This window comes from Nelumbo lutea, chromosome 8, assembly GCF_056320005.1.
Source record: "Nelumbo lutea isolate HS-2025 chromosome 8, American lotus-T2T, whole genome shotgun sequence".
In the NCBI taxonomy this organism is placed as follows: domain Eukaryota; kingdom Viridiplantae; phylum Streptophyta; class Magnoliopsida; order Proteales; family Nelumbonaceae; genus Nelumbo; species Nelumbo lutea.
The window spans coordinates 20,794,691-20,807,347 of NC_142691.1; the positions used below are offsets into that span (position 1 = coordinate 20,794,691).

Below are 12,657 nucleotides of genomic sequence, written 5' to 3' on the forward strand. Positions count from 1 at the left end.
GGCTGGCATTTGACAACCTGGTCAGAATAGCCCATGTTTGGGCAGGTTGTGTTGAGAATGGCAGACCCAGCAGAAGAAATCCTGTCAAACTACCTCTGCCTGGATTTGCTTGTGATTAGTGTGGATTAACTTTCATACAGATAACCCAGGATTGGATCATGGGTCTGAAAAAATCTGTTAAGGGCTGGGTTGGGCTTTGGCTTTCTGGCCCTGGCTCGTGTTTCTATAACTAATTTTTAATTGGGTCAGGCCCAATCTCTTGTTTCAAGGGGTATCGGAAATCGGGATACAAAAGCAGGGGTGTTTTTGTAATAATTGGAAAGTAGGGTAGCAATAATTAACAAGTGCAACACCAAAAATTCAAAAGCAGGTTAACCAACCGCCCACCTTTCGTGAATCGTGACCATTGGCCAAGCAAAGCAAATGAGGAATGTCCGACTCTGACTCCCTAATCTGCATTTCTCATCAGAGTTCAGCAGCTTTTGACCGAATATCAACCGTCCATCACCTAGCCCGATATCCAATCTTTTTAATTTCCACCTTTTTCTAATTATTTTTTCTTTCTAAATTTCTGGGGGGTTTTGCTTGTCTGAGTAGTTGCAGACTTCCAGCTCACCCCTTTGATCGGATTTATTTCCTGCCACCCTTTTACTTTTAGACATTGAATTTTATCTGGCGCCACTTGGATTGCATCAAACGCAGTAACAATCCCAAAATTTTCCAATTTTCTAATAATTTTTTATTGGGTGTGGAAGGATTGAAGGAATGCTATTGTCTCTGAAAGAACAGGAGAAAAACAAAGACAGAAACAGAGGAAGAGAGAGCTTAAAAGATTGAAATTGTTGATGGAGTAGTTCTTGTTGTCAGTTGCCTGTTGTTCTGCAGTGGGTTTGCTTTAATGGGCAATGTTACTTCTGGCGTTGCTGCAAGACTCGCATTTTTTCCTCCAGACCCACCAACCTATGATGTTGTGCAGAGAGAGGATGGGAAGTATATTTTTAATGGAGTCACGAATGATAAGAGCATGGACGTGCATTTGCTAGAAACAAAAGGAGGGAACAAGATTGTTGCAACCTTTTGGAGACACCCAGATGCGAGGCTAACAGTTTTGTATTCTCATGGCAACGCTGCTGATTTGGGTCAGATGAAGGAGCTATTTATTGAGCTTAGAGCACATCTGCATGTCAACATTATGAGGTATTTCGGCTTCTCCTTTATATTTCTATATACATTTTGTTCTATGTTTTTGTGTAAGTTTAATGTTCTGGAATCTGAGATTTCATGGGTTTGTTCATCTTCGATCATGGCTTGGTGGTTTTTGCTAATTCTTCGTGGGAGGGGTCGACTTTCGTGATGTTTATCAAATTTAATGGTGTACTTGGTTAAATGAAACACACATTCTAGTTGTTTTATTTTTTAAGTTATTCGTAGTGGATTTTTCATTAATCGTTACTGTCTATGCTTTTGCGTTTCTGGCTTGGTTGATGAATATCATATTGTCCATGAGGTTTGCGAGTAGAATGGGGATTAATGTTCAGATAGCTTTTTCCTCCTTTTCATTTCCTCATAGAGATTGCTATAATGTTTGGATTAGTTTTTGTGTAGGCAACAGGGGCCTGATATCCATCTGAATAATTTCTTGCATTCTTGGAATTTGGTTATGGAGTGATGCCAAATTCATATTTCTATAATTTCATCTAGCCACATTTGTACCTTGGTTGGTCTGTGTGCTAGATACTCGTATCAATTTCTTTGTTTATGTTCTGATGCGTTTAACACCAACTTGACAATTTTTTGCCTTTTCTTTTTAATTTATGTTTGATGCGTAGTCATCGGAGCTTACATGTATAATGTTTAGTTGTGGTGACCACTGGCTGATAGTATTAGGAACTGTAGGGAGGGGTTCTTAGGGATGATTTTGGGTGTTGATCAAGTGATCAGTCTGGTTGTAGTTTAAAGCATCCCAAGATCTTTCTTCTGATGGCTTCAAAAGAATCCGAGGAACATCTTATTTTAAATTGAGGGTGAATTTGACAAGCATAATTCTTTGTAGGTGGTGGAATGCATTTATTTACTTTGCAATATGAATATTTTTTTTTTCTATTGATGGTTTTTCTTGTGTCCTATTCCAGCTATGATTATTCAGGTTATGGAGCCTCCACTGGTAAGGTAAGCGCAACTTACATGTGTTTGTTTTTAGTGTTCCTTTGGGTTGGAACTTGTAATATAAGCACTGAACCCACTTCTGGATCTTCTTTCTTTTTTCTTCCTGGACCCCATCTAGTTATCCTTCTAATTTTTAACAGTTGGTAATGGTTTCCCTGATAATGATGATAGCCGTCCGAGTTCAATACATACTATGACATAGAGGCAGCGTACAATTGTTTGAAGAGAGAGTATGAAATTAAGCAGGAGGATGTAATTCTATATGGGCAATCTGTTGGGAGCGGACCCACTCTACACTTGGCTGCACGTTTACCAAGGCTGAGAGGTGTTGTTCTTCATAGTGCTATCCTATCAGGCATACGGGTGTTGTACCCTGTCAAGATGACATTCTGGTTTGACATCTTTAAAGTAAGATTCAACCAGGGCTGTGCTCCTCTTTGACTGAAATTCATTCCTTAAATGTTTAGTTACATGCTGATTAAGTTCCGTTCATTGTTTTTAGAATATTGACAAAATACGGAACGTCAACTGCCCAGTTCTTGTTATACATGTAAGTTTTCAATTTATTTGCTTGATTGTGTTCTCTAGCATATAGACAGTCTATACATGTCCAGTTGATTTTTTTGTTATGCCAAGCTTTTCTATGGTGGTATAATCCATTAATCTGAATAAACTCCATTCATGGCAAATATTCTCTAGTGGATGATTCACTATTCGGTATGCTTGGCAATGCATTCTTGTATGTTATCAAATCTATTCTTAATTTTGTGGTTTTAAGTTGCTTTTGTTTTTATTGGTATAATTAGCATTTATCAGGCGCATCAGTAATTAGGTCTTTATTGATATTGAGTCATACAATTGTATCTTTCTGTTTCTTAAATATTCAATCAGGTAATTCCTACTTGTCTTTGCTCTTCTAAACTTGGCCTGCAAGGGTTTTCTTCTATAGTGAATGCATCCTTTGGAACTCCATTCCCTTTTCTATCTGTTGGTGCATTTGGAGGCAGCATAATAGATTGAATCTCCAAACTCTTAGAATCATTGGAAAGGTGGAGCACCTTTTTGTATTTTTCAGCATTTATCTCAGCAGGTTTCAAATTGATGAAATTCTTTAATTTTGTAATGACTGGCAGAAAATGATAAATATATAGCTTGTACATAATTACATACTTTCGATGAAAATATCTCTTTCCCTAAGAGAGGGATATTAGACCTATAAGGTTTTCCTTTTTGCTTTGGATGCTTCAGGGAGTTGGAATTGTATCTTAGATCTTATCCTGCTGACATGCTGGACATCTTGTGGAGTTGGCATTTTTCTTCTATTTTGTAAGCAGGGGAAGATTAAATAGAGATATTTAAAGGTGATTATTCTGTGGGGCATTTGTTAGGAGAGAAGTTTGAGTGATATTTTAGAATTTAGTAACCCTCTAATATTTTAAAAATCATTTAAGGCTGACAACTCATTCAGTTGAGTGTCATCAAACTCGATTCTGATAATGATGGCATGGTTTTGTTCTCTAGGGTTGCTGGGTGTTAGGAATAGTGATGGCATGATTTTCTTGTCCTTTTCCAATCTTATGGTGGCTGAGATAAATTCAGATTAGCTGAACACATTAGCTGCATAGTGGGCTGTGGAACCAATGATAACGCCCCATGCCAGTGATAAATTACGTGGGGCCCACAGCAAAAGGTTGGATGGTTGTGGGATCCATGTATGAGTGGTGTGAAGCGTTATTATTAGATCCACAGCCTTCTGGACAACTATTGCATTCAGCTAAACCTATATCTTAATTTCAGATATATTACAAAGGGAAACTGGAAAGATTACTTTGTTCCTTGGATTTCTGTATCATAATGGAAGAGACTATCAAGTTATTATAAGATGAATGATTTGCACTTTTTCTGGGTCTTAAATACTGAGAAGCATCATGAAGGAGGCTAAATTATTGGTGTTAGTTCTTAATGTATCATTCAGTCAGCTCCCATGGTATGCCAAGTTTGGTGGCTGACTGTCATGCTGAAGGCAGGTTTCAAGAAGGTATTTCAGAAAGCCTTCCTTTTCTGAATAGCTTCTATGGTTCTTGTATTTTATCTCTCTGTGCTGATGGCCTATCTATGTCATTTTTTTGTAGGGGTTGTTGCATGCTATATCCTTTCATTCTCTCCTATTCCTCTCATTCAATAAACTATTTCTCTCGTTCAATGAAGGGTGTTAAGTTTTAATTAAGGTACTTCAGAATTTTGTAAGTTAAATTTTTAGGTGTCAACACAACTCAACTGAAATAAGCCTTGGGTCAACTTATTTGGTGTCAAAACATTTTCTTTTAATTTAATTAAAAACATTTTTTTTTAATTTGACAGTGGTCATTCAAACCTAGGAGTAGCTCCCATAGGTGATAAAATGAGAGAAAATAGACTAAGATGGTTTAGTCACATGCATAGAAGACCACCTACAACACTTGTAAGAAGTGATCTGTTACAACTTACAAGTTGAATGGGCTAGAAGGGCTAGGGGCAGACTAAAAAGAACATGGGTCGAAGTAGTAAGAAATGATTTAAGTGTTCATAATTTAACAATGGATATGGCATTAAACAGAATGGAATGAAAAAACAGGATTCATCAACCAACCCCATATAGCTGGGATAAGGCTAGGTTAAGATGATGAAGTATGCTTGCTACAAAAACAAGATATGAAAATTGAAGAATGAAATAGGTTTGGAAGAAAGGCCAGGCAAAGACAGTAAAAGGGGTTAATTAAGAGAAGTCCTAAAGGGGTTAATTAAGAAAGGCCAGGCAAAGACAGTAAAAGGGGTTAATTAAGAGAAGTCCTAAAGGGGTTAATTAAGAAAGGCCAAGCAATCCACGGTTAGTGATTAAAAAAATCTATATCCCAATTTCTGTAGGAATTGTGTTGAAAATAACAGAGATGCAAGTAACTTGGTAGAATAGGTATTTTCTTTGTGATGGAAAAAAAATATAGTAGGAAAAGGAGGGATTCTAATAGGAGAACTTAGTCTACAAAAACTTTTTTCTCCTTGAATTTTGATCAATGCAGCCAAAGATATTATTGAATGAGGAAATGAGAGGTGACCTCTACTGCTGTGGGGATCTTATAGATTGTAGCAAGGAATAATACATGCAGAAATGAAAAATAGAAATAAACTGAACATAAACAGGAATAAAAGCTATTACATTTGAACTGCTGTTCAACCCCAGAAACTGGGGACCCTGAACAATATTTAATCCCGCCATCCCTCCTCTGCCCAACATGTCTGCCAAGATAATGGTCCATCTAGGAACCCACTTCAACAAGTTTCAAAGTGTAGGCAATTTCTTTCGTCTTTCCTGTGCCAAATCTCAGTGCCCAAGGAGCTTCTCCTGCTGAAACCTTCCACTCAGTAATCACTTGGTAGTCTCCTTGAATTTTTGATCTCTTCCATCCTGATGAATAGGCATCAGCTCAAAAAGGATGAAAATTTATGATGTGCTCCAAAGAAAGTTTTTCACTTTGTTGGGGTGAACAATAATGAAAGAAATTTATTAAAAGAAGATTGTGGAAAAGGAACAGTATATAAGCACTGACAAACTGTTGATATTATTGCTCCATATTTGTGTATTTGGTGACTGATGGGGTATGGTAACCTCACTGGTCCATCTACCATCTTGCAATTTTTTGACTATTTCATACAATCATCTTTTGGCCCTGTTTGGTGGTCTCTTCTTGGTGACATGTTAGAGACGACCTGTGGTGTTGGTACCTGGTAGCATGGTTTGTAATTTTGAAATCGATCGACATTTCGCCATGTAGAGTTGGAGAAATTTCAGAGATATTTTACTAATTTCGCTAAGATATTTGGAAAATCTAAAAAAATTAGGAAAGTTTTCTATAAACATAGAGTTAGTTAATAAACCTTCAAGAGTTCATTAGAAGAAATATAAGTGCACATTTAAGTTTATTGTTACTATATGTTTCTCTTTGTTTCCTTTTGGTCCATAGTCATCTTCTCTTCTTTATATATGTTCATTATTTTGCTATTTTAAGTTTATCTTTATTGTTACTATATGTTTTGACTAGATTGAGAATACTCTCTTGTATGCATTTTTCTTTTTCTTTTGAATTATAGTGACTTAGTAAGTGAATCATATCAAAGTAGTGAGCCAATTTTCCAGTCACCAATTCCCCACTTGTTCTTATAGGAAAATATTTTTAAAAATTATGATGACATCTGAAATATTGCCGACATATCAGGCATTTGGTAAAAAATGATTCCTGAAATATTTTATATTGCCACCTAGCAAATGGGGATATTTCACGAAATACCATCAATATTGTGAACCATGGTTGGTAGTACTTCCAAAAGGAAGATCTTTTGAGATGTGATTCTTCGTTCATCATATGGACCATTAGGAAAGATAAGTACTCTTTGATCTTCAGGCTGTAATTTGCTCTATTTGGGAAATTATTGATTTATTTATTATTAGAGAGGCTCATGAACTTATTACTCTTATGTGTTTGATAGTATCTCAAGCGACTTGATTGTTAGGGACTGGTACAGATCATCCACTGTCTTGTCCTTTTAATTAGAAATTACCCAGTCATCTTTCCCCTACAGAATACCAAATAGAAATAACATTTATATTTGATGAGTGGTTTGAGTAGAAACATGAAGACATCAATCATTGATCAGCATGTAGCATGGCATAGCTCACTACTTTTTCTGTGAATCTATTGGTGAAGGAAACCCATTGAGAGAGAAGATTCTTGCATTACTATGAAAGCTACAATTATCAGATTCACTTGGGTTTGAGTAGTGTATTGTGGGGGAACATTTGCATATTATGACTGAGTGACATAAGGGTTATTTTAGCAACCCCAGGAATTTCTTTCAGGTTATTAGGGTGAGTCATTCTTTGTCTGGGGGTCTCTTTGTTTCACCATAGTATTCAGTTAATTTGCTGTTTCTTTGCATCAAGTTCTCTCTAAAATCTTGAGCATTTTGCATATTTTCTCTCTTCTTCTCCTTAATTTTTTTATTTCCATTCAAAAAGTACAGAAGGGAAGAGCTTAATGAGAAAATAATCAATAAAAAGGCCTATAAAGGAAGATGCCACATGGTACATCAACCTAGCTTTAGAAATGGTATTGTTATAGATGTAATACCAAGAAGAAAAAGTAAAAAATTACAACTTTTGGTATAAGATTGTAAATGGAAATTCTACATTTCAAAAACATTTGGATGGAACCTCTGGATAAATAGTTGGTTATGCAAAAGCTTATAAAAGTAGTTCTTAGAACAAATTTACATATTCAATATTCGAATATTTACATTCATTTATTTGAAAAAAAATGGACCTTGAAATGTTAACCAATAATTATTTCATTTTTCTGTCAACAAGGAACCAAATAAACTCTAAAATCACTCTGAAAGTAGAAAAGAAAAATAAAAGATAACTGGAGATTTTCTAGACAAAAACAAAAGGAAAGATGAAACTGGGCTACTCTGGGAATTTCTAAATACTACTAATAATTCAAATCAATAAACAAGCACAAAGAATCTCCTTAAAATCCAAAATCACTTCTATTTATTTATTTATACTTCACCTGTTTCAAAAAAATATTTTTTGATGTTAGTTCTCTCTTATGTTGTGTCAAACCAAACATAGCAATACATGCATTGAATTATTAAAATTTATTAAAACTCCTATTTTAAATCCTATGGAGAAAGCAGTTCAAATCAGTAGTCCGCACCCCACGATGCAAGCATGTTCTGGAAGTGTTCTGAGCAACTAAACACTGAGTATTTAGGTTTGGGTGATGATTTGAATTCAGAACTTCAATTGAAATTATTTCCACCCATGTATTCATGATAGTCAGGGTTTGTTGAAGTTTAGATTAGATTTTGAATTGGATTCAACTTTCATAAGTTGGGAAGTTGGAAGGTTATTCATATGAAGATAAATCCAATAGAAGGATAAGAGGCTTCAGAGATGGTAGAGGAAGGAAACTTCCAATTAGATCACCTATTATAACTTTTATTAAACTCTTCAGTAACCTCCTAGCAACATTACCTTTTAATATGGGATGTGCATACCAGGTTCCATCAGAGTTAGCTTTTACTTGTTTGTATCCCAACATTGGGAAAATCTTGACCATTGATCATTTGATTAGCTGGAATATGTTTATGGGTGCATTTATGTTGTCTTACAGGAAAAACACAGTTTTTTACAGGCAAGGATCATATACCCAAGATACACTTAGTTCCATGACTAAGGTGCTAATGGTGCAAATTGCAAAGTACAACTACTTTCTCTCAATCTATGATGCACCTGCCTTATATAAGTAATAGGCACATAGAAAGTTCAATAAATATCCAAAATATTAAAATTCAAAAACATATATTCAACATAATAGTAGAAGAATGACCAATAATGTTAGTCTAACAGGTAAATTTCTACTTAATTATTCTTTTGTATGAAAATTGTTTATGTTCCATAGTTAAGTACTATAAAATTTGGAAAATCCATGAAAAAAACTTGATTTTTCTTGAATTTAATACATCTAAATAGATGGATGGTGTAATGTGGCACACTCATCATCCATGAGAAGAGCCACCATTGTGGAGTTGATAGCACTTGTGCTCCTTTTTGTAATGGGTAGTCAGTAGTGGCACCTTTTTTGTATGCATCTTATATGCCTGCTCATATATATGATCAAAACGAAATATCATGGTTTTATAATATTTTACTTAATGTTTCTAAAAAATTAAAACATTCAAATTTTGGAAGCATGTGAACTCCTAAAGCCTTCGAACTTTGGGCAGCTGTTCCAATTGCAACTCTTTGTGGGGATCTTTTAGCTTGAAAAGAATGGCAGGTTTTTCAAACAGTAAACAAAATCAGATGCAGAATGATTAATTTAGTAGTAGAGGAATAGAGCTGGATGTCCCTCTCTAATGTATTTAAAAATGATGTTTTTTCTGATTCTTTTTTGAGGGTAGATTATTTTTAGGGGAGCTTAAATGTGATTACATCTGTACAGCATCTCATTGTTCAGGTTCATACTTTTGATAGTAATACAATATACTTTACCTTTTCTCAAAAAGGTGCCTTGAAACCTTGGCCCTCTATTGGAAAACATGGAATTTCAGGGTTTCCATTTTCTTGATTTTGATATTCCGATATCAAGTCTAGGTGGGAGTTTCTTCTAACCTAGAACCTAACATAAGGGCAATGTATGGTTTATTCTATTAAAATTCTATTGTTGTTCAATGATCCTCCCAGACATTTTTCAATATGCTGAGCATCACGTTTGTAGCAGGTACATAAAACCTGTGCTGTCATATCTCTGCATATTCTTTCTGCCTGTAATGATGTGTTGCTTGCCAATGATAAAATTTTTCAGGGAACAAATGATGACATTGTTGATTTCTCCCATGGAAAGCGCTTGTGGGAACTTTCCAAGGAAAAATACGATCCACTATGGATTAAAGGTGGAGGCCACTGCAACCTGGAAACATATCCCGAGTATATCAAACACTTGCGGAAGTTCATAAATGCCATGGAAAAGCTCTCTCTTATGAAAGAAACAAAACCAGCCCTTCTTCCAAATCCATCTATGACAGAAACAAAACATAACAAATGCTTGAGATTTTCCAAGAGATAACTGGTTCTTTTTAATCAATCCAAAAGCCAATGCAGGCGAGCAGCTGCCATATGTTGCATGGGGAACCGTCTTCAGGGGGATTAGTTGAGCTTGCTTTCTTCATGAACCCGGTATTTTACAGCCAAGCCTTTTTACGCTGTGTCAAGGGAACTGATAGAAATGATACATAGATGTTTGCTCCAGATAAGGTTCAAGCGCCATGTTTATGATCAATAGGCAAGTTCATGTTCTATGCTTACCATACAAGTTGAGAAATGTTATATCAAGATGCAAGATGTTATTCTCCTGAATCTGGGTTCAATGTATCATTAGTCACAGTCGATGCTTTGTAAAGTCTACCAATTCAAAAGTAAATATATGGATTACATTTGTCTTCTTTTGCTTAACTCTTATTTTCTTTCACCAAAAAATCAGAAAAAAAAAAAGATATGATCCTCTTGCTTTCTTCTTTATTTGTTTTCCCATGTGATCTTTTGGTGTGATTCCCACGGCATGTGCAACTTTTATGTGTTCTTGATGCATGTGAACTCTGAACAACCAAAGCTTAGCAGTTTTTCTTTCTTTGTTTCCTAATCTTCAAGCAAAAAATGAATGCGTTTGATCTCATCTAGTTAAATTTCGGCTCCCTACCTAACGCCTACCCCTTGAATGTCTATCTCATTAATGCAGCACAGGTGTGAAACAGACATCCACCCAAATGGAAGAAGTTCAGACTCATGTGCAGGAGAAGACAACACTCTGTTGTTATTATAAAGATTAATTCTGTTTATTATTTGACAAGTTGTTTTCTATTCTAGAAGGTACATAACGTACTGAATATTTTTTGCACAGAAAAAGAGTAAGTGCATCTTATAATTAACTGAGACTGCACATGGAGGATTCAAATCAAATAAAATACTGCATCAGGTGGTCTGTATTCTGTAAACCTGATATATCATATATGGCAGAGCTGTCGATGGGTAGAGTCTACCCAACAGAACCAAACCAAATGAACCGATTATATCAGTTCTGGTTCTGTGGTTTGTCTCTTGATTAATAGTTGGGTTGGGACTGGTTCTTGTTGTTTCGAACTGATTATATAGTTAATAATATATAGAGATTTCAAGGTTTTCTTGTAATTTTTACTATATTTGTCTAAAAGGATAAATTTCATGCACAGTATATAATATATTTTTTATTAAAACACTTGCGTCATCAACATATGAACAGTTTGCTATTTTACTGTCATTTTTATTAAGATCATATCACCAAAAACTGGAGTTGTTAAGTTATTATCATAGGTAATTATAGATATCAAGTCTAATCAGGTCACACACAATTATCCCGATTAATAATTAATTCGGTTCTGAGTCTATCTTATAAAACTGATTAATAATCAGTTCAGGACTGGTCCATCCTGTTCCAAACTAAACCTGACCCATTGACAGATCTAATGGAAGTATGACGCTGATTAATATCTAAGTTTGGACCCACACAGCCAAGTTGTATAATTCTTAATCCCAATAGCTAGTAAAATAATTGAAGCCTAAACCCTATTCTTTATAGAATGAAAGAAAATGTTCATCTAGTTTGAATTCAACGTTGCATATTGACATCCAACAAGCTAAGGAATATCCGATACAAGCACACATCAAGATAGATTACAATAATATACAAGAAAGAAGATGTCCTTGTAAGCAGCCACCATTCCCTCAACTACTCTTCATCAGCTAGAAACTCTTGTCAATCTCGGACTGCAGTTGATGGGCCAATCAAGAACACCCAAGATGCATGAATTTGATTAATATCAGCAAATCCCATTTCTTGTTGTCTATTTGGGTTGCCAAAAATATATTACCCATTCGTTTGGTTTGTTCAAGGGAACTGGTTATTTCATCATATGTTCCCATCAAACAGTTAGATAATCCATGGAGTGTCCAGAGCTCAGCTTGATTATGAGGAAATTTAGGGTTTGAATAGAAAATTCAAGGTCTGATGGTGAAGGGGACTGGAGAATGGAACAGATATTGTTGTTGCAGGCTTCAACCTTTGTCTTCTAGAAGACTAGTCATTAAATAATGGCTGAAACGGCTGAACTGAATGACTTATTGCTCTATCATTTAGTGGATAAATTTGTATATACAATAAAATATCCAGGGGTACAGTAATCAAACCAAAGCAGTTAAGGAGATGAAAACATAATGACTTACAATAAAATATCCAGGGCCCCCTCCCTCTCTCTCTCTCTCTCTCTCACTCAGACAATTTTCTGAAGAAGAGCTTCATAATCCATACATGGGTAACTGTTACTCTGTTAGTTAGGTTTTGGATAGGTGCATATTAAATGGGAACTAGATACATGAAACTATGTGGTGAAGCAAGATATATCCTTATGGGAGACAGTTTTAGGTAGATTACAAGATAAATATGCATTTTACTAAGTGATGTACACGTCTCTGCATCCACTACTTTAATTTATTTCATACCAAATGGATGTCATGTGACTTTTAAAAAAGCAAGGAATCTTAGATCTCACACCCAAAAATGAATCTTCCAAGGTTTATTATGTTATATAAACAATAATTTTCTGTACACAAGAACAAATATCAAATCACCCATAAGCATTAGATAAACTATAAACAAGAAATGAGAGAGCTTTTCCCTACATCAATACTTGAACCCTTTTGAATCTCAATGTGCAGTCAACGAATGATGGCTTAAAAGATCAGGAGGTCATTGGGTTTCTCTTGTTTGCTTCTGTAGTTCTATCATGTGGAAATGGGTTGCTTCAAGACAATAGTGGAAAAGGATAACCTTGTATGTTTGGTGGAATGTTTCAATAATATGT

General features: G+C 35.3%; 1 protein-coding gene across 2 annotated transcripts; it reads left to right on the forward strand.

Moving 5' to 3' along the window:
• Nucleotides 1-394: 394 nt before the first annotated feature.
• On the forward strand, nt 395-11,013 carry LOC148843245 (uncharacterized). Of its 2 annotated transcripts, XR_016103846.1 has the most exons (6): nt 402-1,197; nt 2,133-2,169; nt 2,338-2,574; nt 2,669-2,716; nt 9,570-10,046; nt 10,500-11,013. XR_016103846.1 is itself a non-coding variant. In XM_088960017.1 (5 exons), exons 1-5 carry the CDS (start codon nt 899-901, stop codon nt 9,828-9,830), a joined length of 882 nt encoding a protein of 293 aa, XP_088816143.1. In that variant the 5' UTR covers nt 395-898; the 3' UTR covers nt 9,831-10,216. The 2 variants fall into 2 exon arrangements, 1 of the variants encoding a protein (XP_088816143.1); XM_088960017.1 differs by lacking the exon at nt 10,500-11,013 and having other exon boundaries at nt 395-1,197; nt 9,570-10,216.
• The last annotated feature ends 1,644 nt before the right edge of the window (nt 11,014-12,657 follow it).

Bases quoted from the DNA above. Each gene is read 5' to 3' on its own strand.
- LOC148843245 (XM_088960017.1), top strand. From the start codon at position 899: ATGGGCAATGTTACTTCTGGCGTTGCTGCAAGACTCGCATTTTTTCCT. The intron at 1,198-2,132 runs GTATTTCGGCTT...GTCCTATTCCAG, and splicing joins CTGCATGTCAACATTATGAG to CTATGATTATTCAGGTTATG. The intron at 2,170-2,337 runs GTAAGCGCAACT...TAATGATGATAG, and splicing joins ATGGAGCCTCCACTGGTAAG to CCGTCCGAGTTCAATACATA.